This window comes from Podarcis cretensis (genome assembly GCF_951804945.1).
Source record: "Podarcis cretensis genome assembly, chromosome: 6".
NCBI classification, from domain to species: domain Eukaryota; kingdom Metazoa; phylum Chordata; class Lepidosauria; order Squamata; family Lacertidae; genus Podarcis; species Podarcis cretensis.
The window spans coordinates 3,919,381-3,946,071 of NC_137175.1; the positions used below are offsets into that span (position 1 = coordinate 3,919,381).

The following is a 26,691-nucleotide window of genomic DNA, read 5'->3' on the forward strand; positions in this document are numbered from 1 at the left end:
CAGCTGGGTGCAGGGATAGCAAAAACACTTTTCTGTTTGGAAATGGTTAGGTGACCCTGCAAAGCTGCAAAATGGAACTAGCTTGGGGATATAGGGAAGGAAGGAAGTTGCAGCTTATTTATGCTGGTTAAGATAATAATAATAATAATAATAATAATAATAATAATAATAATAATAATTATTATTATTATTATTATTTATTATTTGTACTCCGTCCATCTGGCTGGGTTTCCCCAGCCACCCTGGGCGGCTTCCAACAAAGATGTAAAATACATCAAAATGTCACACATTAAAAACTTCCCTGAACAGGGCTGCCTTCAGATGTCTTCTAAATGCCAGGGAGTTGTTTATCTCTTTGACATCTGGTGGGAGGGCGTTCTGCAGGGCGGGCGCCACCACCAAGAAGCCCCTCTGCCTGGTTCCCTGTAACTTCACTTCTCGCAGCGAGGGAACCGCCAGAAGGCCCTTGGAGCTGGACCTCAGTGTCCGGGCAGAACGATGGAGGTGGAGACGCTCCTTCAGGTATACTGGATCAAGGCCATTTAGGGCTTTAAAGGTCAGCACCAACACTTTGAATTGTGCTTGGAAATGTACTGGGAGCCAATGTAGGTCTTTCAAGACCGGTGTTATGTGGCCTCGGCAGTCACTCCCAGTCACCAGTCTAGCTGCCGCATTCTGGATTAGTTGCAGTTTCCGGGACACTGGACCTCTCTCTCTGGCCCTTGAGACGCTGCCAGCCACTTCCACTCTCTCAGCCTTACAACAACCCTGTAGGGTAGGCCGCTCTTATCTCCATGCAACAGAAGCCTGACTAGGGCAACCTCATGATTTGAGGGAACTGAATCAGGAACACTGTAGTTTTTCCCCCAGCTGTGTGCCTCTCCGCCCAGCCAGCTCTCAATCTAATGGAATGTTTTGCACTTGTTTTTAATTGATTGCTCCCCAAACAAGGCTTTTGGAGATGAAATAGGCGTGACAAATGTAAAGTGATCAATGGATGCTCCTATATGCAACGCGGGCAGAAATTCACAGCCGGCACACCGGCCCAGAAAAAACCCAGAGACACTGTGCCACGCTGGATCATCTGGCCCGGATTTCACCAGTCTGGGGTCCTTCCAGATGTTTTGGACTGGGGATGATGGGAATGGTAGTCCAAAAAGTTCTGGAGGGCATGAGGTTGGCAAAGGCAGAGTTGGTTGCCATGGTCAGTAAACCTTTTCAGCAGGGAGCTGGTCCACTGTCCCTCAGACCTTGTGGGGGGCCGGACTATAGGTTTTTTTTTGGGGGGGGGAATGAACACATTCCTATGCCCCACAATTAACCCAGAGATGCATTTTAAATAAAAGGACACATTCTACTCATGCAAAAACACCAGGCAGGCCCCACAAATAACCCAGAGGTGCATTTTAAATAAAAGAACATATTCTACTCATATAAAAACACGCTGATTCCCAGACCGTCCGCAGACCGGATTTAGAAGGGGACTGGGCCGAATCCAGCCCCCGGGCCTACGTTTGCCTACCCATGCCCTAGCAGATCTCTCCCCAATTTAAGTCATTTGTTCAGCACTTTTAGTAAGCTTCCCATGTTCCTATGCAAAATAATTACTTTGTGTTGCACCTTCTGAGTGTGCGTCGAACAGCCAGAGAATAATAATAATAATAATAATAATAATAATAATAATAATAATAATAATAATAGTTTATTTATACCCCGCCCATCTGGCTGGGCTTCCCCAGCCACTCTGAGTGGCTTCCAACAGAACACTAAAATACAATATATTAAACATTAAAAGCTTCCCTAAACAGGGCTGCCTTCAGATGTCTTCTAAAAGTCTGGTAGTTGTTTTTCTCTTTGACATCTGCTGGGAGGGCGTTCCACAGGGCGGGTGCCACTACCGAGAAGGCCCTCTGCCTGGTTCCCTGGATCATACTTCCATCAGGCTCCTCCCTGCAATGTCCCCTGGCGTCAGCTATTCCATCAGGATGCAGCCGAGGAAGAAAAGGGAAGAGTTTCTCCACCAGCTTAGTTTAAGAGAGCAGCAACATTTAGCTCCCCCTCTCCTTGAAGCTCTCCCCGCTTCATTTAGCACCTTCCGTCTCCCCAATTCTAAGAATCCTCCTTGCTAGTCCTGCAATGTAGTCGTGATCTCAGCAGGAATCTATCAAGACCATTGGCCTACCCGCTTCTCAGCTTCCCAGGTGTCAATCACCATCAACGTTGTCTCCTCGCCGTCCACCGATAAGGTGCGCTCGTAGGTATCCTCTGAAAAGAGCAGACCAGGTCAGGATCAGCAGTGAATGGTCACCCTCAAGAACAGAAGCTGCACCTACCCCAGAAAAGTTCATTGGGCCCAGCGCATGACACCTTATTCATGCAGGGCGTCGTTAGACTGTGGAACTCCCCCCCACAGGAGACCATGACAGCCAAATTCAGGGATGAGAGAGGGCTATTGAAGACTCCTAGCCAGGAGGTCTATGCTTCGCCCTCCACAATTGGAGGCAACACAATTGGAGGCAACAAAGACCACCTGCTGGAAACTGCAGGAGGGGAGAGGGCTGCTTGTGAGTTTCCCATAATGGGTGTCTGTTTGGCCATTGTGAGAACAGGATGCTGGACTGGATGGGCCATGGACCTGATCCAGCAGGCTCTCCTTAAGGGCAAGAGGTGTAAATGATCCTTGGCAAGAGAAACAGAGGTAGCCTCAGTGGCCAGGAGCATCTATCACAGGGGGCAGCAAGGTTTACCGGCCAGGGGCCAGATCACTCCTACGAGATCGTCCGTGAGCTGGACTGGCATGGCTTTGTTAGAAGCCACCCAGAGTGGCTGCGGAAACCCAGCTAGATGGGTGGGGTATAAATTAATAATAATAATAATAATAATAATAATAATAATAATAATTTATTTGTAGCCCGCCCATCTGGCTGGGTTTCCCCAGCCACTCTGGGCGGCTTCCATAAAAACCAAAAATACACTAAAATATCACAGATTAAAAACTTCCCTGAACAGGGCTGCCTTCAGATGTCTTCTGAATGTCAGGTAGTTATTTATCGCTTTGACATCTGCTGGAAGGGCGTTCCACAGGGCGGGCGCCACTACCGAGAAGGCCCTCTGCCTGGTTCCCTGCAGCTTTGCTTCTCGCAATGAGGGAACCGCCAGAAGGCCCTCGGCGCTGGACCTCAGTGTCCGGGCAGAACGATGGGGGTGGAGACGCTCCTTCAGGAGCGTCTTATTATTATTATCAAGGAAATAAACTGAGTGATGCTAGTTCACACTGCTGATACTCCACACGGGCTTTTGCTAGGCAGTTGGAACCTGCCCCCCAGCCCCCTCTCATTCCTCCCCAACCCCCCCACAAATCACACGACAGCCCTACCTCTCTGCTGCTCAGGCAGATCCTTGTCTTGAACCCCAGCAAAGAGGTACATCAGGCTGGTCTTGCCCACGCCAGGGTCGCCCAACAGCACCACACGGTACAAAGATTCCCAGGATTCCTCAGAGTCGGAGGACTCAGACGACCAGCTGCCACGGGGCTCAGGCAAGTGGACTTTGGGGTCACAGGAGGATGACTGCCCCAGCTGCGGGTGGCCCGGTTCAGCCTGGCTGGGACAGACGCTCAGCATCCCTGGGCGAGACACATAGGGCATGGGCAGCGGGGTGCTGGCACGCCTCCTGGCAGGGCTGGCGCTGCCTCCTCGCTGGGTGTTCAGAGTCATCTTCTGCAACAGCAGCGAGAGAAAGAGAGAGGGAATCGATCTGAGGTCACTTTTTTTGCCAATGGCTGCTTCCTCCCAAAGCGAGTTGACCAGAGTGCCCGGTCCAATTGCGGTGGTGGAGAAGTAACCGTTCTCAGAAGCCCTGCTTCTGTTTATCTGCCTTGGACACCAGCCCAAGGCAAACAGGCATAAATCATTCCCATCTGACGTTGCGTTACATCCAAACAACTTTCAAACTGCGGGGAGCAGGAGATTTTGACGCCAGCTTGCAGAACTTCAAGGTAGGCCCAGGGTTGGGAACGAGGGAGTCTCTCTTGGGCAGCCTCCCAAAAAGCATCTCGTGGTCCATCTGGGATGCCGAGGCAGCACCCAAAAACGGCCTTGAGAACGACAGACCGTGTATATATGTACATGTGGGTATAAATATATATCTCATATATAAACATGAGTCAGCAGGAGGGAGGCTCCAATTGGAAGCAGCTAGCCAAAGATGAACTTCAGCAGTTTCCAAACTTTTGGAGGGGGGCACCACCCCCTTAGTTCCATAAACAGACCCCACCCTACCCTATAAAATGCATTTCTCAGAACAGCAGTTTCCACAACCCACTAAGGAAGAGAAAAGCACAGTGGGATTCAAAACAGCAGCAATTAATTGCATTCAAAATCCAAGTTCAACTCTTTGGTTGAATTAAGCCAATGATGAACATGATCCCGGGACGGCAGCCTTGCAAAGTCTGAGGGTCCCCTCCAGCGCCCCCACCCCAGCCTCTTAGTGCCCCTCACCAGGTAATCCCACCACTGATGAAGCCCAACAACATCTGGAGGGCACCAGGTTGGCAAAGGCTGCTCCTGATCAGTCCGTCAGTTTTATTGCACATAGCCAAAGGCTGCCGGAGTGTACACAGAATCATTCAACAATGAAAAGAAAATACGCTGGATTAATACAAAAAACTTAAAACATTTATATTATCAAGACATTAAGGTAAAGGTAAAGGTACCCCTGCCCGTACGGGCCAGTCTTGACAGACTCTGGGGTTGTGCGCCCATCTCACTTAAGAGGCCAGGGGCCAGCGCTGTCCGGAGACACTTCCGGGTCACGTGGCCAGCGTGACATCGCTGCTCTGGCGAGCCAGAGCCGCACACGGAAACGCCGTTTACCTTCCCGCTGGTAAGCAGTCCCTATTTATCTACTTGCACCTGGAGGTGCTTTCGAACTGCTAGGTTGGCAGGCGCTGGGACCGAGCAGCGGGAGCGCACCCCGCCGCAGGGATTCGAACCGCCGACCTTTCGATCGGCAAGTCCTAGGCGCTGAGGCTTTAACCCACAGCGCCACCTGCGTCCCTCATCAAGACATTACCTACTCTCAACAGAGCTATAAAAGTACCTTAATATACAGGTTAAGACATTAAACAATAAAATTTATAGGCTAAAATCGTCACATGGCCACTAATATATTAAAAAATAATGTTAATTAATACAGTGTACAATTATTTGGTGATAAAGATAGACTATAGCTTGATGTAAGGTAAAGGGTAAAGGGACCCTTGACCATTAGGTCCAGTCGTGGCCGACTCTGGGGTTGCGGCGCTCATCTCGCTTTACTGGCCGAGGGAGCTGGCATACAGCTTCCAGCTCATGTGGCCAGCATGACTAAGCCGCTTCTGGTGAACCAGAGCAGCACACGGAAATGCCGTTTACCTTCCCGCCGGAGTGGTACCTATTTATCTACTTGCTAGGTTGGCAGGAGCAGGGACCGAGCAACGGGAGCTCACCCTGTTGCGGGGATTTGAACCGCTGACCTTCTGATCGGCAAGTCCTAGGCTCTGTTGTTTAACCCACAGCGCCACCCGCGTCCCTTTTAGCTTTATGTAGATAGGGTCAAATAAATCCATCTCCTTTACAGTTGGTGGCTATCTTGGCTATATAATTTGCTCTAATATTCCTAGCGGCAGTTGCAAAGAGTGCTACACGCCAGGGGGTGCTCCTGGTGCCCCAATGCAAAAGAGGGCAAGGCTCCTGCCCGTTTAATAGGTGAGCTGAAGATGGCATTTCAGCCGGCGAAAAGGTGCAAGAGGCAGCCCTGTCTTCGTCTGTCTCTTTCCACCCTCCACATCTCCAGTTTCATGCCCCAACAGATGCCCAACCTGTGCCCTTCCCTCCTGTAGCTCCACCTCCCTCCGCTGCCCAAAGATCTCCTGAACGTACAAGCCTTTCTCCCATGCTGCCCACCTTATGCTAAGTGCCACTTATGCCCTTCTCAGGCCCCTCACCCACATCTCCCCAGATATCTCCTCATATGCCACCCAATTTGGCACAACCCCTCGCAATCACTCCTGACTTACCCAGCTGAAGAACATGGGGTTTAACGTCCCATTCCAGTTCCAGACTCAATTGGGGACCTGAGTTTCTTTTTCAAGCTTGCATATGGAATGTTTCACAGTTCCAATGGCAAAGTGCACACTGGCCCAACGCCACTGGCTCTGAATTTTCATTTATTATTATGGCACGTGCCATTTTTCAATCACTGGGCTACCCTGCTGTTATGACCTGAGTTGAATAGGATCCAAAATGCAGCAGTCTGATTGGTCCTAGAACAATAGGATCCAAAATGCAGCAGTCTGTTTGGTCCTAGAACAATGCAGCAGTATGATTGGTCCGCAGGAGCCACCCAATCCAGCTTCAGATGGAAGTGAATCCACAACCTGATTGGCCTACAGGAGAATTCCAGAGTTAGCCAATCACATGGGTCCCATTGTGTAAATAATGTATATAAAGCAGATACTTTGGGGGGACTTTCATTCCTCCTCACCACTATGAGCTGAATAAAGAGCGTGAAATTCACTCTCGACTCTGAGTATATTTCACCTGCAATCTAGACCAAGATGTCCATTCTGCCTGGGTGCCCCGTATGCCAGCTATGAACATCCTAACCAGCTTTTGCGGACTTCAGGAAGATGCAGCTGTCCCATAAGGGGATTGAACTTGCATCTTTGCCATTACAGTATCAGCATCACATTCATCCAGTCCTTTACCAACTGCACTGGCTCCCGGTGGAGTACAGGGTCAGGTTTAAGGTGCTGGTTTTGACTTTTAAAGCCCTATGCGGCCTAGGACCCACGTACCTAGGGGACTGCCTCTCCTGGTATGTCCCACAGAGGACCTTGAAGTCCACAAATGACAACATTTTGGAGGTCCCAAGTCGCAAGGTGGTTAGATTGGGCTCAACTAGGGCCAGGGCCTTTTCAGCACTGGCCCCGACTTGGTAGAACACTCTGTCCCAAGAGACCAGGGCCCTGCGGGACTTGACATCTTTCTGCAGGGCCTGCAAGACAGGGCTGTTCCGCCTGGCCTTTGGTTTGGATTCAGTCTGACCCTTATGTTTCCCTCCCCTTACGGTTTTGATCTATGGGCTACTTTTAAAATGAGGCTGCATTTTAACCTGTATTTTAAATTGGGTTTTTTTCTTTCTTTTTCTTTTCCCCCTATTATGTTTTTACTGTGATTTTATTGGTGTTAGCCGCCCTGAGCCCGGCTCTGGCCGGAGAGGGTGGGGTATAAATGATGATGATGATGATGATGATGCAGTGGCGTAGCGTGGGTTGTCAGCACCTGGGGCAAGGCAAGTAATTTGCGCCCCCTAACCCGCACGCCTGGTACACACCCCCTCCACAGTGGGCGGCGAACCGGCGGCTCGGATCGGATTCGCACAGCAGTGAGAGAGAGTGAGTGAGCCAGGTAGGGGCAGAGAGCTGCGAGTGCGAGCACGCCCCCCCCCCCCCCGATGTTGCGCCCGGTGCGGCCGGCCCCCCCCCTGCACCCCCCACGCTACGCCACTGTGATGATGATGCTCTAACCAACTGAGCTACAAGCCCCATATGATGCTGGGGCTTCTGGCAGCATGGTTAACGGTCAGGCATGTGCATGGTCACAGAAGCTCATCGTATTACAAAAAATATGTTATTGTGATGATGATGATGATTTTCATCATCACCATTGTTACTGCATTTATAGCTCCCATTTTTCTCCAAGGAACTCAGTCTGGTGTACCTGGTTCTCCTCTCCTCAGTTAACCCTCACAACAACCCTGTGAGGTATAGAATCATAGAGTTGGAAGAGACCACAAGGGCCATCGAGTCCAACCCCCTGCCAAGCAGGAAACACCATCAGAGCACTCCTGACATATGGTTGTCAAGCCTCTGCTTAAAGACCTCCAAAGAAGGAGACTCCACCACACTCCTTGGCAGCAAATTCCACTGTCAAACAGCTCTTACTGTCAGGAAGTTCTTCCTAATGTTTAGGTGGAATCTTCTTTCTTGTAGTTTGGAGCCATTGCTCCGTGTCCGCTTCTCTGGAGCAGCAGAAAGCAACCTTTCTCCCTCCTCTATGTGACATCCTTTTATATATTTGAACATGGCTATCATATCACCCCTTAACCTCCTCTTCTCCAGGCTAAACATGCCCAGCTCCCTTAGCCGTTCCTCATAAGGCATCGTTTCCAGGCCTTTGACCATTTTGGTTGCCTCCTCTGGACACGTTCCAGTTTGTCGGTAGGTTAGGCTGAGGGACAGGGACTGGCCCCAGGTCACCCAGTGAGCTACATAGCCAAGTGTGGATTGGAGTCCTGCCCTCCCAGGTCCTAGTCCGACACTCTAACCCAGGCATAGGCAAACTTAGCCCTCCAGATGTTTTGGGACTACAACTCCCATCATCCCTAGCTAACAGAACCAGTGGTCAGGGATGATGGGAATTGTAGTCTCAAAACATCTGGAGGGCCGAGTTTGCCTATGCCTGCTCCAACCACTACACCACACTATTACCCATTTTTACAATGAAACGGTGCTTATTCCCAAGTACAGTGGTACCTCGGGTTACAGACCCTTCAGGTTACAGACTCTTCTAACCCAGAAATAGTACCTTGGGTTAAGAACTTTACTTCAGGATGAGAACAGAAATCGCACGGCGGCAGCGGGAGGCCCCATTAGCTAAAGTGGTGCTTCAGGTTAAGAACAGTTTCAGGTTAAGAACGGACCTCTGGAATGAATTAAGTTCTTAACCCGAGGTACTACTGTAGATGTGTTTCACAATGAAGACTAGCAAACTGTTTCTTGTTTGTTTCTGTTTTATTTTGGGGGTTTGTTTGTTTTTGTGCTGACATGTCAGGAATGAAGCAGCAGTTGTCAAGTGTGGAATGGCAAGCATTTCACCCCAAGAAGAAAGAAAAATAAAGTCAAGCGTGCCTGGGCTCTCAGCTTCAGCCCTTTGGGTGTAAAACTACAGGATGTCAGAGATCTGCCTAGGTAGGTTGCTGCGGCACCTTAGAAGACTGTCACAAAGCACTGGCTACCATAAATTATAGCTGGCAGAATGCATCTCCCTTTCCAAAATACAGTGGCTCAACTGGTTCATTCTGCACATCTGGGATCAAGGTCCTGCAAGCAGTTTTGCTGCCTGGTGCAAAGTGAAGCACCCCAATCGTCACAAGACTGCTTTTCTCTAAGTCAAGTTCCTAGCCCTCATGGACGCAAGGAAACTTGAAACCATGCAATTGGGTGAAATATCAGAAAACCAAAGGGGAGCCTTGCTCTGCTCAGAAGGCTAAAGGAAAATCGAAAGTGGGTGACTTGTTAGGGCACAGCTCATAGTGTAGCAAAACAAGGAACATACTGTATATTAGGGCACAATAAAATCACCATGGTCAGGGTTTGCAGGGAGAATTCCATGCTCTGCAAAGCAATTTCCCAAGGCAGAAGAGCAAACTAACCAAAAGTCACTAAGAACACAGTTTTCCTGGGCGCAGAATCCAGATGCTACAGAACAATTAAGGGAAAAGGTGGGCAGATTGCAGGCTTTTTGGAGGGGGGCACTGGAGCCCCAATCTCCACCAACCAAATCCTGGTGCAGAATTAAAGAACACTGAGCCCAGGAATTTGCTGTTGAGTATCCGAAGTGAGCAGCGATCACACACAAAATCCAAGCCTGGTTACTGTTCAGTATAATTTAGGAATGTGAGAGTTGCCATCGTTTTGTTGCTGGTATTGTTAAAACAACAGGGAGTCAGAAACCCTCCCCGATCGACTGCAAATCATGCAAAGATCTGCCAGTAGACTCTGATCTACCCTTCTGCACACTCTCGCCTTAAGGGACAGCAGACCAGAGAGGAATAGTTATCTCGGCACACTTCATAAATGGGTGCTGGAAATGGCAGGGTTGGAGAGAAATGTCCAAATTTCCCCAAAATTCAGTGTCAGCTCTTCAATCTCATCAGGCTAGATTCACACACACCCCACACAAAGGCTGGAGAGGAGATGGAGCGTTAGAGTAGCTCCATTTCCTTTAGAACAGTTTCTATCCAAATGTGATTTTGGTTTTAAATGCAGTGTAAGGTAGTCTCTATGGGAGTATATTGTATTTAATTATGGGGTATCAGAGTTTTTAGGGGGCTAACCAGGCTGGGATAGCTGGGATAGCAGGCTTGTTGGTTTGCAAATGTCTGATGTAGATTTTTCGATTTTGTTGTTTTGTATGGGACAATGACACTAAAGATTATCGTATTGTATTGTAAAGGAGGGGGTGCTATTTTTCTAGAAAAAGAAGTGCCAGGTGTTCATCACGAACACCTCCCTTGTTCTCTTATAACGGCAATGGCACCCACCTGAGAGGGGGCCTGAACTGAGTTCCGGTGAGTTCTGCCGGAAAAAAGCCCTGGGGAGGAATATGGCTTTGCTTACTTCCCAGTTAGCAGGAGCTGAGCCCCCGCTCCCCAGTTCCTGTCTTAAGGAGGGGGTGGCCTGGACTTTATTTATAAGTTGGAAAGGAAGCAAAGGGCAAAGGATGTGAAAGTTAGCCGTTGGAAACAGATGGAAAACATCTCTGAATTGCTGGGAAGAGCCAGCCTGGACGGGGGCGGGGGGCGGGGGGCGGGGGAGGCTTCAGGGTCCTGGAGGAGAACCAGCAACCCCCAGGTCACTCCAACCCCACTTTGCACATTGAGGAGGCAAGTTCAAACAGTCTTGTTTAGGGCGGCTTTCAAGAACTGCTCCTGACTCTCAGTTCTGCTTTGCTTCCGATGGCCTGGCTGTTTTCAGATTTTTGCCTGCTGCTGAATCAGCTTTATCAATATTAACCGCTGCCTTCCTTTTTTCCTCATTATAACCATTATCTCTTATCCTGACTTTCAGGATATAAATCCCACCAAGGGGGCTATGTACTCTATTTTACTGGGGACCCTTTTTTAAGAGCTGAAGTTGTGGATTTTTTAGCAGCTGACAAACAAAATAGCTGGAGCCCTTCTCACTCCAAAAATAGTGTGTGTGTGTGTGTGTGTGTGTAACACAAGCAACAACATATCCTGTGGGGTTGTTTTCTTTTTTTTCCAACCCAGGGTCTGGTTTCATGGCAGTACCAGTAACCCAATGCCATGGCATGGTTTTGCCAGATTCCAAAACATGGTTAAAAATTCAGAAGGAAAGTTGTTTGCAATGAAGGACGCCATTGTCGTTGCTGCGGTGGCATCGAATTACACACATACACACACTACACAGAGCCTATGAACTGGCAACCAGTTTTCACTTCTGGGGTCCGGAACCTGGCATAAAAAGTATAAAGGCAAGAGTGCTCCAGGGCATGTGCAGAGAACATTTCCCTTTCGCTGATCTGAGCCCCACCACCGCCAGGCTAGGGCAGGCGGACTGAGTAGGCAGCACCGGGCCTTGGCACATCTCAGAGTATTAGGGCTGGGGAGGGGGATATTCGGAAACTCTCTCTCCGAGGGGCCACGGCTGCTTCTGCGGTAGCCCCTCAGCCCCGAGGGGGGGATCCAACTTCTTCAGCGGACCCGGTTGCTCTGGACGAATACAGTCCTATCTGAAGCAAGAAGAGGGGCGCATGCAAAGAGGCTGTCCAGAAGTCGTCAGCCTTGAGCGCACTCTGCGCGCGCTCAGGAGCCCTCTCGCCCGCATTCTTATCCCCCAAAGTTCGGAGCGGCGCCCTCCGCAAGTTTCCAAGGGAGAGCCCCGCTTTCCAGAGCCGGGCGCTGCGAAGAGAGACTCCGGGATGGCGAAGGCTGCCGCGCCCGGATTTGGAGAGAGGACGGAGATGGCGGAGAGCCCGGACGGTCCTCGGTCCTCCTCGCCGGGGAAAGGAAACTCGCCGTCCGCCCCGTCTCCCGTGAAAGCTATCCAGCCAGCCCTTCTCTGCGGACGCGTGGAAAGTCTCTTCCCCCCCCCCGCCCTGTTCTCCTTACCTCCGCCTGTTGCTGGCGGCTCCGTCGGCAGGGCGCTCTCAAGGGGTCCCCACGCGCGTAAAAGCGCACCGCCCGTGCGCCCCGTCCATCGCGTCCAGCTCCATTGCACAGCGCCGCGGCGCGCCGAGGGAGGGACTTTTAAGCCCGGGGAGGTCCCTGCGCGCCGCACCTCCCGGCCTCGGCACACCCCCTGCCAAACCCCAGCGAGCCGCCCTCCCGGCCTCGGCCGGCGAGAGCGCTTCTGAGCGCGTACAGACGGCCCCGCGTCTCTCCAGCGCGTGGCTGCCAGTGGAGCGCCTCGGCTGGAGAAGCTAAAAGGATCCCCGCCCTCTGGATCAGGCCGAAGGTCCTTGAAAACGCGGACGTGTGGGGTGCAACGCAGGCGGGCGGTGTTTATTCCCTTTTTATCAGATTAGAAAACTCCTCGCTTCTCAGGCACACGGCTCGGTGATCTCCGCTGTAGAGCAAGCAAGTGAGGAATAAGCAGAGAGTCCCATGGACTGCAAGAAGATCCAACCTCTCCATTCTGAAGGAAATCAGCCCTGAGTGCTCACTGGAAGGACAGATCCTGAAGCTGAGGCTCCAAGACTTTGGCCACCTCATGAGAAGAGAAGACTCCCTGGAGAAGACCCTGATGTTGGGAAAGATGGAGGGCACAAGGAGAAGGGGATGACAGAGGATGAGATGGTTGGACAGTGTTCTCGAAGCTACAAACATGAGTCTGGCCAAACTGCGGGAGGCAGTGGAAGACAGGAGGGCCTGGCGTGCTCTGGTCCAGGGGGTCACGAAGAGTCGGACACGACTAAACGACTAAACAACAAACATCGCCAGGACCCATCGGACAAAGTCGATGTTGGGGGCATCCGAAGTTGTTGAGCATCTTTAGCGGATTCGCCAAAGTTGTTGAGGGTTTTTAAGGATATCACCCCCTATTGAGCTTTTTGGGGGAAACCACAGGTAGAAATACCCCCGAAAAGAGGCCATTGCCCGCCCTCTCTTCCAGCCTTGCTTGTCAGCTACAAAGATCACAAAGAAATACGAACTAGGCCAGCCTTTTCCAGCCAATGGCTCGTCTAGTCCAGCATCTTGTTCCCACAGTGGCAGACCAGATGCCTGCGGGAAAGCAGCAAGCAGGATTTGAACACAGGACCCTGGCCACTCCTGGGGTTCCCACCAACTGGGATTCAGAAGCATCGCTGCCTCCAGCTGTGAAGGCAGGAATTACAGAGGTTGTCCCGGTTTCTGATTGGATCCTGCACCGTCCTGCTTGTTCTCATAGGACGACCCTATTTTTCATCAGAAAAATGTTGGAGGGTAGCGAGGTGGCCTTCAGAAGTTGTTGGGCACTGACTCCATCAGTCCCAGGTAGCCTGGCCTATGGGCATGGAAGGGGAGCTCGAGATGAAGCTGGCATTTTCTGGAGCAGAGCATCCACGAGGCAGCTTGATGACAATATAATAATAATATTAAAGGTAAAGGTAAAGGTACCCCTGCCCGTACGGGCCAGTCTTGACAGACTCTGGGGTTGTGCGCCCATCTCACTTAAGAGGCCAGGGGCCAGCGCTGTCCGGAGACACTTCCGGGTCACGTGGCCAGCGTGACATCGCTGCTCTGGCCAGAGCCAGAGCCGCACACGGAAACGCCGTTTACCTTCCCGCTGGTAAGCGGTCCCTATTTATCTACTTGCACCCGGAGGTGCTTTCGAACTGCTAGGTTGGCAGGCGCTGGGACCGAGCAGCGGGAGCGCACCCCACCGCAGGGATTCGAACCACCGACCTTTTGATCGGCAAGTCCTAGGCACTGAGGCTTTAACCCACAACGCCACCTGCGTCCCAATAATAATATTAATTCCGCAGAATTGCGGAATTGGCAAAATTGACACACAAACTATGTGATAAGGACAATTGTGACTTTAAAGAAGAATGGGAACCTTTTACAAAGTAGTTAAAGAAACAACAAAATGAACTGGACTCCTTGGCAGGTTTTGAATAATAATAATAATAATAATAATAATAATAATAATAATAATTTATTTATTATTTATACCCCGCCCATCTGGCTGGGCTTTCCCAGCCACTCTGGGCGGCTTCCAACAAAATATTAAAATACATTATTATTATTATTATTATTATTATTATTATTATTATTATTATTATTATTACTATGGTACAGGTGGTGCTGTGGTCTAAACCACTGAGCCTAGGGCTTGCCGATCCGAAGGTCGGAGGTTTGAATCCCCATGACGGGGTGAGCTCCCATTGCTCAGTCCCTGCTCCTGCCAACCTAGCAGTTCGAAAGCACATCAAGCTTTGTTTCCTGCTTGGCAGGGGGTTGGACTCGATGGCCCTTGTGGTCTCTTCCAACTCTATGATTCTATGATTCTATTCTAAGCGCAAGTAGATAAATAGGTACCACTCCGGCAGGAAGGTAAACGGCATTTCCGTGCGCTGCTCTGGTTCGCCAGAAGTGGCTTAGTCATGCTGGCCACATGACCCGGAAAAACTGTCTGTGGACAAACGCCAGCTCCCTCGGCCAGTAAAGCGAGATGAGCGCCGCATCCCCAGAATCATTCGCGACTGGACTTAACTGTCTGGGGTCCTTTACCCTTTTTAATGATGATGATGATGATGTGGGTCGGAGCGAAACAGTACAAACTTAAAGCTTTTGCAGATGACTTGGTTTTGACATTACAGGAGCCAGAATCTAGTACGAAAAGAGTATTACAACTGATTCAAGAATTTGGTCAGGTGGCGGGATTTAAATTAAATAAGCAAAAAACTAAGGTATTGGAAAAAAACTTGACAGTTATAGAGTCAGAAAGGTTTCAGAAAGAGACAGAGTTAAATGTGGTTAAAAAAGTAAAATACCTAGGGGTAAATATAACAGCAAAAAATCTGAGTTTATTTAAGGACAACTATGAGAAATGTTGGTCTGAAATTAAGAGAGACCTAGAAAGCTGGACAAGATTGAAACTTTCCTTGTTAGGCCGAATCGCCGCTATAAAGATGAATGTATTGCCAAAAATGCTGTTTTTGTTTCAAACTTTGCAAATTGTGGACAAAACAGAGTGCTTTCGGAAGTGGCAGAGAGATATTTCTAAATTTGTCTGGCAGGGCAAAAAGCCCAGAATTAAGTTTAAGATATTAACTGATGCGAAAGAAAGAGGGGGCTTTGCCCTGCCAGACTTAAGGTTGTACTATGAAGCCGCAGCTTTCTACTGGCTAAAAGATTGGCTGCTTCTCGAAAACACTGATGTATTAGATTTGGAAGGTTTTAATAATGTTTTTGGTTGGCATGCATATTTATCGTATGACAAGGTTAAGATCAATAAGACTTTCAAGAACCATATTGTCAGAAAAGCAGTGTTTAATGTCTGGACAAAATACAAAGACTTATTGGAAAACAAAACTCCAAGGTGGCTTTCACCATTGGAAGCTAAGGCCCGGAAAAGACTCAATATGGAGGCCAAATGGCCGAAGTATTGGGAAATATTAGAAAAAGATGGAGATAATTGGAAATTGCAGAGTCAGGAGAAAATGAAAGACAAAGTGCGAGATTGGTTACACTACGCTCAGATTAAAGAAGTTTTCAAACTTGATAAAAAGTTAGGATTCCAGGTGGAAAAATCGAAGCTAGAAACGGAACTGTTAGAGCCTAAGACTAAGGTACTTTCAAAAATGTATAACTTGCTGTTGAAGTGGAATACACAAGATGAAACGGTTAAATCGGCCATGATAAAGTGGGCACAGGACATTGGATACAACATTATGTTTGAGGACTGGGAGAGGTTGTGGACTACTGGGCTGAATTTTACTGCATGTAATGCTTTGAAAGAAAATGTTATGAAAATGATATATAGATGGTACATGACCCCAGTCAAACTTGCAAAAATATACCACTTGTCTGATAACAAATGTTGGAAATGTAAAGAAAATGAAGGAACATTCTTTCACCTCTGGTGGACTTGCCCTAGAGTGAAGGCTTTCTGGGAAATGATATATAATGAGCTGAAAAAGGTATTTAAGTATACCTTCCCTAAGAAACCAGAGGCCTTCCTTTTGGGTATTGTCGGCCAGAACGTGCTAAAGAAGGACCGAACATTTTTTATGTACGCAACAACAGCAGCAAGGATACTTGTCACTAGGCATTGGAAAACCCAAGATCTACTCACACTGGAAGAATGGCAGATGCAACTGATAGACTATATGGAACTGGCTGAAATGACTGGCAGAATCCAAGACCTGGGAGAAGAGACGGTGGAAGAAGATTGGAAGAAATTCAAGATTTATCTACAAAAATATTGTAAATTGTATGAATGCTAAGAAGGATGCGAGAGTATAAACAACTTGGCACCATTAAGCTAGATGAAGTGAATTATGAAGATAAGCTAAATTTAAGAAAGGATAAAAAATTTGGAAGTTGTAGGTTATATTTAAATTCTTTAAGATTTGAATAAAGGATAGTTAAAATCAGAGATATAACATTGGAAAATTAGATAATAAGAATAGAAATAAGGGGATAAATTTGCTGGAAAAAAATTCAAACAGGAACGCAGGAGCGGGAGATGTGAGGGAGTCCAAAGAAGTGAAGAGATCTATGTCAAGAGATGTTATATTGTATTGTTTATTGGCATTGTAATTTAAACAAAACTGTTAATAAAAATTATTTAAAAAAAAAAATGATGATGATGATGATGATGATGATAAATAATTTATTTTCCACCCATCTGGCTGGGTTTCCCCAGCCAATGTAAGCAGCTTCCAACAAAATATCAAAAATACGGTACATTAAAACATCAGTCATTAAAAACTTCCCTGAACAGGGCTGCCTTCAGATATCTTCTAATAGTCAGATAGTTGTTTATCTCCTTGACATCTGATGGGAGGGCGTTCCACAGGGAGGGTGCCACAGCCGAGAAGGTCCTCTGCCTGGTTCATATGTGTTCACCCCCCTCCCTTCATAGCCCTTCTGTTCCCCCCACAATAATGCTTCTGGCCAAGAGAGAAGCTTGCAAAGTCTGAGCTATAGATTTATTTTAAAATCAGTTTGGGGGAGGTGGGCGAACCTGAAGGAAGGTTTGTTCTTGTTGTTGTTGTTGCAGCATCAACTTTTACAGGTCAGAGACAGGGAGGGGGAGACGTCGATCCATCATTATTGTCACCATCATCCGGACACAGTAACTATTTCCAAGTGTTTCTGATTATTCACCAATGATTATATATTTACACACACAGTAAAGAAATGCCATTTCTGGGTATTAGGAATTAATCCACTTGTGGAGTGCATTGTTCTGTGGAGGAAAGGAGAGAAAAGGGTCAGGAAAATTGGTAATTAGGAAGGAAACTGGGGCAATAGATATTTATTTATCAGGAATATTAGTATCTCGCCATCCTAGTTCAAAACTGAGCCAATCAACATAGTTAACAAACTGATAAATTTAGAAACAGTAGATTTTGTGTTATTTGGGGGGGCGCTTATTTTTTCATTTTGTTCTTGTTTTTATTCTTTGTGTTTTTATCTTATATTTTTGTCTTGTACTTTTATGCTGTGAAACACCCTGAGTTCTTCAGATGAAGATAATAATATAATAATAATTTATTATTTATACCCCGCCCATCTGGCTGGGCTTCCCCAGCCACTCTGGCCGGCTTGACACCAAATATTAAAATACAGTAATACATCAAACATTAAAAGCTTCCCTGAACAGGGCTGCCTTCAGATGTCTTCTAAAAGTCTGGTAGTTGTTTTTCTCTTTGACATCAGATGGGAGGGCGTTCCACAGGGTGGGTGCCACTACCGAGAAGGCCCTCTGCCTGGTTCCCTGTAACTTGGCATCTCACAGTGAGAGAACCGCCAGAAGGCCCTTGGAGCTGGACCTCAGGGTGGTATACAAATTTAATAGCTAGCTAACTAAATAATAACTTACAAACCTACAGTGGACGCTCGGGTTGCGAACGTGATCCGTGTGGGACGCACGTTCGCAACCCGCAGCGCCCACAACCTGCAGCGCCACATCTGCGTACACACGGGTTGCAATTCAGTGCTTCGGCGCATGCGCAAAGCGTGATTTAGTGATTCTGTGCATGTGCGAGCGCCAAAACCCAGAAGTAACCCCTTCTGGTACTTCCGGGTTTCGGCACATCCGTATCCCGAAAATGCAGAACCTGAAGCGTCTGTAACCCGAGGTATGACTGTATTCTGCCTGTGAAAGAACAGGAGATAAAGTGTGTGTGTGTGTGTGTGTGTATGCGCGCACACATTTAATAATTGAATTATAGGGTTGGAAGCGACCCCAAAGGTTATGTAGTCAAACCCCCTACCATGCAGGAATATTTTGCCCAACGTGGTTATCAAACCCACAACCCTGAGATTGAGAGTCTCCTGGTCTACCGATTGAGACCCGCTTGCCTTACCGGCTCTTTCAAAGAATCTGATGTTCCCCTCGGGAAATCCTTGAGCCAAGGCGAAATCCTTGAATTTATCTTCGATGGCGCCTCCAACGTCCAGTCTCCTACCTTTAAACACAAGCAAAGCTTGGGTAAGTCTGAAGAAGAAGAAGCATTTGGATTTGATATCCCGCCTTTCACTCCCCTTCAGGAGTCTCAAAGCGGCTAACAATCTCCTTTCCCTTCCTCCCCCACAACAAACTCTCTGTGGGGTGAGTGGGGCTGAGAGACTTCAGAGAAGTGTGACTGGCCCAAGGTCACCCAGCAGCTGCACGTGGAGGAGTGGAGACGCGAACCCGGTTCCCCAGATTATGTGACTACCGCTCTTAACCACTACACCACACTGGCTCTCAAGTCTGGAAATGCCCAAATCTCTGTTCGACATACACAGACCATCTAAAGTATCTCCTTCCTGCCATCTTCCCCGGATGACCGATCAGACAGTCAGGAACAGATTCCATCATGGAGCCAAGGTAGTGCTTTGATGGAGGGTCTAAAGGAATCGAAAGCCTACAAAGGCGCTGAGTTGTCCCCAGCGCTGGGGCAGAAATAAAATTAAAAATTCTTGGACAAGGAGCTTTGCAGAGCAAAGCTAAGTGGGGATGAGCCCAAAGGAAGCAAATAGCTTTCTACTGAACCCCAGATCTGTCCCATCCGACATTAGAACACGTACCAGACAGATACATCGCCGCGTAAGTGTCCAACGTCACATGGAAAATTATATATCTATCATAATCAGCAGCCATGACGTGAACTGTGGATTTGTCTGGACAAGAAACACCATAAGAGGTTAGCTATAAGACAACTTTGCCCCATATCTGTGCTCGAAGGTCTAGAGAGCAGCAGAAGCAACACTCTTAGCCACTTTAAATATTCACAAGATCTCCTGCCACCTCATTTGATATAGCTTTGGGGGGGGGGGATTTACAAAGATGGAACTCTGGGCCCGAAGAAGTGTCCCCCGCCTTTGCCACGACCGACCACCATTAAAAGTAGTGGTAAATTCTAACATTGAACCCTTGGAAATCCACGAAGGTGCTGTCCTTCTCCCAATCCTCTCCCCCAGAATGGCTCACTTTGGTTCCTCCCATGGGTAGGACTCGAACCCATGGCTCCAAGTTACAAGAAAGGAGATTGCGACTCAACATCAGGAAGAACTTTGTGAAAGTAAGAGCACTTTGACTCCCTCGGGAGGGGGTGAACTCTTGGTTCTTGGTGGTTTTGGAAGCAGAGGTTGGATAGCCATCCATCAGGGATGCTTGAACTGAGATTCCTGCCTTTTAGGGGGGTTGGATGAGATAACCTGGGGGCAGCAGAGCTGGACCTCAGTGTCCAGGTAGAACGATGAGGGTGGAGATGCTCCTTCAGATATACTGGACCAAAATAAACAACAATCTGACTTTTAGAAGACATCTGAAGGCAGCCCTGTTTAGGGAAGTCTTTAATGTTTGATGTTTTGTCATGTTTTTAATATTCTGTTGGGAGGCGCCCGGAGTGGGCGGGGTGTAAATAATGTGGGAATGTTCTGGGGTGCAGGAGAGGATATATTGACTAATTATATCCTTATCCAACTTGTGCTAACAAGTTCCCAAAATATCAGCAGAGTTTATGACATTCCCCTTTTAGTTTGCAACGGTAACGTCTGCACAGGTTCGCTAGAACCTCTATAATAATTACTCTGGTAATTTCCCCTTTGTTTCCTCTTAAAATACAAGACACGACACAGTCTTTATAAAAGTATAAAAGAGTTTACTCACGTTCTGTTCACAATATGATCCCAGAAGGCATACAGCTTTTAAAAGGTTACATACACTTAGAATCTATCTTGTAGCAAGATAGTCCTTATCTCCTCTCTTGGCTGGGAGCCAAGAGAGCATCCTTAGATGTTTCCTCATGGAAGGAAGATGGCAGAGAGAGAGGCAAGAGAAAGAATGGCTGCCTGCCCTGTGCTTTTTATCATTACCTGCACAGGTGAGGCCACACCCACCTCTGGTCACATGCGGAGGAAGTCCGTCCCCAGGAAGTTTACCTGCTTGCTGGACAGACATCCCTCCCCATGTTCTAACATGTACACTCTAGGAATGTTGTCATTGACTGCTCCTGTGTTTACATCCCACAAATAATATATTATTATTATTATTATTATTATTATTATTATTATTATTATTCGCTCTGCAGCGGGCATCAGACTGGCAATGCGAGTGTCTCCTGGGCTTGGGTTCAGGGCGCTTAGTGAGGACACCATTTGCATCTGCAGCCCGTGGCTCGAAGGGAAGCTGAAGGGAGCTTCCTCCAGGGGGCAGTGCCACCAAGATGAGGGAGAGAGGGCAGGGGTGAGGCTCCGCTGTTGGCAGGGCTTCCTGAAGAGAAAAAGAGGAGTTTGGATTTGATATCCCGCTCTATCACTACCCGAAGGAGTCTCAAAGCGGCTAACATTCTCCTTTCCCTTCCTCCCCCACAACAAACACTCTGTGAGGTGAGTGGGGCTGAGAGACTTCAGAGAAGTGTGACTAGCCCAAGGTCCACTCCACCCTGCATGTGGAGGAGCAGGGAAGCGAACCCGGTTCACCAGATTACGAGTCTACCATTCTTAACCGCTATACCACACTGGCTCTCACACTGGCTCCTGGGCACAAACTTGATTGCTCAAGGCCAAGTGGAAGACACGGGCAGTTTCCAGCTTGCCGCTAAGAAGCAGCCATGTGGCAGAAAGCTTTCCTCCTACCCCTGCAATTGCCCAAGCTGGCGTGGTCCATGAAAGCGGCTTCCTGCTTCTGAGGTCTGCTTAAAGCAAAGGAGGGGGTTAACACATCAAAGCTACATGGCACCGGGCTCCATCACGGGCATGCATGACACGACACTGACACCCCCCAATCTCAGACGCAAGCCGCACCTCCACAACAAGATATGAGGGTGACTCGTGGCTCTTATACCTACTGGGAACTTGGAATATACCGGGTCGGTTGGTGTGCATTAAGTTCTTGGTTGTTTGGGTGCAGGTGCCATTCCTGGAAAAGAAAGCTCAGTTGAAAGACTTCCACACAAGAGACGCAGCCTTCTTTGGCCCTCCCTCCCCTGCTTGTGTTTTCTAGAGTTCAGGAAATAAGCATCACAGAAACCCACAGATTTGTGATCCATCTTGTCACATGCCACCCGGATCTCCGAGCGTCGCGATACCCCAGGGATCCCGGTGTTTCCCTTGCATTTGTGATTCCTTTGGGAAAGGAGGCGCAGTGGAAACAGGAGTGTCTTTAGGATGCAAGCTGAGCCTACAACAGAGGGGTTCCTGGCATCAGCACCCTAGAAGGGTCTTTTTTCTCCCACAGGTGCAGCTGTGGGTTCAGACAGATATGAGCCATGGACACCTTGACCAGGTCCAACTCCAATCCGAAACTCAACTCTCCAACTCTGCCTTTTCTTCAGACTCAAGGGCATAGCTGTCAACGTTTCCCTTTTTTAAAGGGAAATTCCCTTATTCTGAATAGGATTCCTCACAAGAAAAGGGAAAAGTTGACAGCTATGCTCAAGGGAGGCAGCCCTTCCATTTGCCATCCATTTGGCTTTCTGAATGGCTCATCGCCTTCCTTTTGCTCTTCCCAATGGCTCATCTCCCAGGCGATTTCCTGAACTCGGATTATATTTTAACCTTTGCTTCTATGTCTAGCACCCAGGTTAACCCTCCAAGCATTGATTCAGTTCTAACTCTTGCTGGACCCAGGAGTTTGGGGGAGTCTTGGTGCCTTCCAGCTGTACCATCTTATGATTCTATGATTCTATTACTATTGGCACATAAAGCCCTTAACTATTTAGGACTAGTTTGCCTATGAGATTGCCTTACTCTACATGTGCTCTCTCAAATTGGCACTGACACAAGTGCCACATAGGACCCTTTGCGCTGTTGTACAAACTGGGTCATTCGGTGTGGCAGCGTCAACACTTTGAAACTTCCTGTGCTCTTTGTGGTGTCTGCTAAAAATTTCCCAGGTGGAAAGTCCTACCCAGTACTTTCAATCTGTTTTCATATTGTAGCTTTTGTGCATTTGAAAGCAGGGTAGTACATTTTTCTTAATTTTACTGTTTGGTCTATTATAAACAGCTTTTGGGTTTTATTTATTTACAGTTGTACCTCCACTTACGTATCCCTGCGAATACGTAAACTTCGGCTTGCGAATGTGGCAAACCCGGAAGTGTATACTTGGAGGAGGGAAGGAAGGGGAACCATGGATCCTTTGCTCACGACTGCAGCAGATCCCCCCGCCATCCATAGGCATTCGCATCTCTGCTTTCGGGCCGAAGGAACCGGCGTTTGCCCACAGACAGCTTTCCAGGTCATGTGGCCAGCATAACTAAACCGCTTCTGGTACAACGGGACACTGATGAGTGCCAGAGCTCGCAGAAATGCTGTTTACCTTCCAGCTGCCATGGTACCTATTTATCTACTTGCACTGGCGTGCTTTTGAACTGCTAGGTTGGCAGGAGCAGGGAGCGAGCAATGGGAGCTCACTCTGACGCGGGGATTCGAACTGCCAACCTTCCAATCGGCAAGCCCTAGGCTCAGTGGTTTAGACCACAACACCACCTGCGTCCCTCTATAACCTCTTAAGATAAAGGAAGATAATGAACTGGAACCCATGACCTTCCCTAGGGACCAGCATCATACCGAATTGGACCCTTCTTCCACCCAGCTCAGCATTGCCTACTCTATTAAGCAACCTGGCAAGACCGAGCAATGGCCAAAACACCACCAAATGATTTCAGGAAAAGGGTCCTAGGCCAGCATCGATTAGATCAGTTTGAAGTTACTAACAGCATAACGTTAGCAGTGAGTTTCAAGTCACCGCTATCAGAAACCGTCACACGGTGGTCCATCTGCGCCGTCAGATTGTCGCGTTCCGGCACCTCGGGTGTAGAGGAAACCATTGCGATGGGATGCCATAAGCCTGCAACCTGAAATAGAATAACTGCATTGAGCAGCCCAACTCCTCCTGAGTATTGTCCTACCAGGGGTGAAAGCAGCAATGTTCTTGTGTCTGCGGAGACAGGAGAAGCAAAAGGGCTTCTATTCTAGAGCAAATCTACTCAGAGAAAGAAGGCTGCCCAGAGTCTCAAGAAAGGCAAGACCAGGGGAGTAAGCAAAAGGGTCACCAATATCCCCAGGAGAACCCGCCATTCTTGGGTTCTGCCTTCTCTGCTGCTGATATCATCCCCTCCAACATTTCTCCAATGGAGATAAAGGTAAAGGGACCCCTGACCATTAGGTCCAGTCGTGGACGACTCTGGGGTTGCGACGCTCATCTCGATTTACTGGCTGAGGGAGCTGGCGTACAGCTTCCAGGACCTGTGGCCAGCATGACTAAGCCGCTTCTGGCGAACCAGAGCAGTGCACGGAAACACCGTTTACCTTCCCGCCGGAGTGGTACCTATTTATCTACTTGCACTTTGATGTGCTTTCGAACTGCTAGGTTGGCAGGAGAAGGGACTGAGCAACGGGAGCTCATCCCGTCTTGGGATTCGAACCGCCGACCTTCTGATCGGCAAGTCCTAGGCTCTGTGGTTTAACCCACAGCGCCACCCACGTCCCGCCAATGGAGATAGGGGCATCCTATTCCATCACCTCCAAAATTTCTCTGATGAAAACAGGGGCATCCTATGCCCACTAAACGAGGCGTTTGAGGGCCAAGCTCTTGGGGGTTTTTTCATCATGCCAATCTGGCTTGAAAGTCCCACCTGAAAATCACTTACCTTTCGGGGCTCGAAGTCTGACTGCACAGGGATGTGTGCAGCGACTGGGAATATGCAGGCAGGAGACAGTCCCAACACCAACAGCAGCGCAGGCCTCATCCTGGAGGTGTCTTTCTCCTGATTTTAGCATGAACGGAGAACCTGGGAAGATGAGAACAAAGGATCAGCATCGCAACAGCCCAGTTTATTTATATATATATATATATATATATATATATATATATATATATATAAAATATTTATTAGAGTTTCCAAATTAGTACAAAAAACAAAGAAAACAAAAATACACAAAAAATGACAAAAATACAAAAATACAAAATTAAAAAACAATTAAAACAAATATAATTTCCATTTCTTATTTCCATCAACTTATTTCCCAGACCTCCTCTCACCTGAAGGAGGAGGCTGAGAGAAGATAATGACAGCCATCTTCAAATAGCTTGGACTACTGCAATGCACTCTACGTGGGGCTACCTTTGAAGGGGACTCGGAAACTACAACTAATCCAGAATGCGGCAGCTAGACTGGTGACTGGGGGCGGCCGCCGAGACCATATAACACCGGTCTTGAAAGACCTGCATTGGCTCCCAGTACGTTTCCGAGCACAATTCAAAGTGCTGGTGTTGACCTTGAAAGCCCTAAACAGCCTCGGTCCAGTATACCTGAAGGAGCATCTCCACCCCCATCATTCTGCCCGGACGCTGAGGTCCAGCGCTGAGGGCCTTCTGGTGGTTCCCTCATTGCGAGAAGCAAAGCTACAGGGAACCAGGCAGAGGGCCTTCTCGGTAGTGGCGCCCGCCCTGTGGAACGGCCTTCCAGCAGATGTCAAAGCGATAAACAACTACCTGACATTCAGAAGACATCTGAAGGCAGCCCTGTTCAGGGAAGTTTTTAACGTGTGAAATTTTACTGTATTTTTGGTTTCTATGGAAGCCGCCCAGAGTGGCTGGGGAGGCCCAGCCAGATGGGCGGGGTATAAATAATAAATTATTATTATTATATTATCTTAAGGGCTGTCACATGGAAGAGGGAACAAGCTTGTAGTCTCCTGCTCTGGAGGGTAGGATTCGAACCTTGGGAGGTTGTGGACTCTCCTTCCTTGCAGGTTTTTAAGTAGAGGTTGGGTGGTCATCTGTCAGGGATGCTTTAGGTGAGATTCCTGCATTTTGGGGTTGGACTAGATGACCCCTGGGCCCCTTCCAACTCTACAATTCTATGAACTCTGTAAATGGCAGAAAAAAACCTACACTTTTTTATTATCTCACACAAAAAGCCAAGAATAAGCCCCAAATACCTGCACCACCCCTCCTCAGAAGGAGGGTGGGGAATTATCAACGTAGAATGATACTACATCGCCAACCAAGAGCGCCACATAATCCCAGGCATTCTAGAAGACAAGATGAAACAATGGGTTCATGTGGAGAGAGACACAGCCGAACCCACAGCATACCCATTTATCCAAAACAAACTAAAGAAAATCCCCACAACACTAAAAAGGTTCGCACAGTCCATGCGTAAAGCATGGAAGGAAAATATAGGCAAATTGTCCCCATCCCCACTCACCCCCCCCCCCCGGGCTCATCAACCCACTATTCCATCATGCAGCACAAAACTTCCAAATAAAGACTTGCCAAGCCAAAGGCTGATGCCGCTTAGCGGACTCCTAAAAAAAATTACAAACCCTTCTCGTTTTCATCCCCAAAAAGTTTTTGATTTGAGTTTCTACTGAAATGAGGCTGCATTTTAATGTTGTACTTAATCTTGTTTTTAAGTTGTATTTTAATCAATTGTTTTTACCTGGCGTTAGCCGCCCTGAGCCCAGTCTTGGCTGGGGAGGGCGGGGTATAAATAAAAATTATTATTATTATTATTATTATTATTATTATTATTATTATTGACACGGGAAATACAAGACAAACTAAGGGACACCCGAATACCCTGGCTAACACACCACCAACTACATGCCTTCTTAAACAATGCAGTAGTAAATTCAGCAGCCACTACGTCCTCGACCGGGACGCAGGTGGCGCTGTGGGTTAAAGCCTCAGCGCCTAGGACTTGCCGATCAAAAGGTCGGCGGTTCGAATCCCTGCGGCGGGGTGCGCTCCCGCTGCTCGGTCCCAGCGCCTGCCAACCTAGCAGTTCGAAAGCACCTCCGGGTGCAAGTAGATAAATAGGGACCGCTTACCAGCGGGAAGGTAAACGGCGTTTCCGTGTGCGGCTCTGGCTCGCCAGAGCAGCGATGTCACGCTGGCCACGTGATCCGGAAGTGTCTCCGGACAGCGCTGGCCCCTGGCCTCTTAAGTGAGATGGGCGCACAACCCCAGAGTCTGTCAAGACTGGCCCGTACGGGCAGGGGTACCTTTACCTTTACCTTTACGTCCTTGACCACCTTCGGAAACCTTCTCCTGGCAGCAAAAGGACATGGCAAGGGGATGTCACCCACAATATACAAAAAACTGCTCCAGAATCCCACAACCCCCCTTGACACAATCAAAGAACAATGGGAGCACAGCACAGGCTACGAAATAAACCCCACGCAATG

General features: G+C 48.3%; 2 protein-coding genes across 6 annotated transcripts in view; both read right to left on the reverse strand.

Annotated features, from left to right (window-relative positions):
- REM1 (RRAD and GEM like GTPase 1) overlaps positions 1-12,113 on the reverse strand; it is a 30,819-nt gene extending 18,706 nt beyond the window's left edge. The window contains exons 1-3 of one of the 3 annotated variants that reach the window (XM_079979891.1): positions 11,959-12,113; positions 3,377-3,719; positions 2,183-2,265 (exon numbers count right to left, since the gene is read on the reverse strand). In XM_079979891.1, the coding sequence (XP_079836017.1) occupies positions 2,183-2,265; positions 3,377-3,716 (423 nt within the window). In that variant the 5' untranslated portion in view covers positions 3,717-3,719; positions 11,959-12,113. The remainder of the gene's footprint in view (positions 1-2,182; positions 2,266-3,376; positions 3,720-11,958) is intronic. The other 2 variants (XM_079979890.1, XM_079979889.1) reach the window with 2 other exon arrangements.
- Positions 12,114-16,966: 4,853 nt separating this feature from the next.
- Positions 16,967-25,555, reverse strand: LCN9 (lipocalin 9). 3 transcript variants are annotated; one of them, XM_079980076.1, is made up of 7 exons: positions 25,441-25,555; positions 24,147-24,287; positions 23,212-23,351; positions 21,342-21,412; positions 19,078-19,170; positions 18,372-18,473; positions 16,967-17,248 (listed from the first exon to the last, which is right to left on the reverse strand). In XM_079980076.1, the coding sequence occupies exons 2-7, from the start codon at positions 24,243-24,245 to the stop codon at positions 17,223-17,225; spliced, it is 531 nt and encodes a 176-aa protein (XP_079836202.1). In that variant the 5' UTR covers positions 24,246-24,287; positions 25,441-25,555; the 3' UTR covers positions 16,967-17,222. The 3 variants fall into 3 exon arrangements, with proteins under 3 accessions (XP_079836202.1, XP_079836201.1, XP_079836203.1); XM_079980075.1 differs by having other exon boundaries at positions 25,412-25,555; XM_079980077.1 differs by lacking the exon at positions 19,078-19,170 and having other exon boundaries at positions 18,372-18,469; positions 21,338-21,412; positions 25,412-25,540.
- Positions 25,556-26,691: the final 1,136 nt, after the last annotated feature.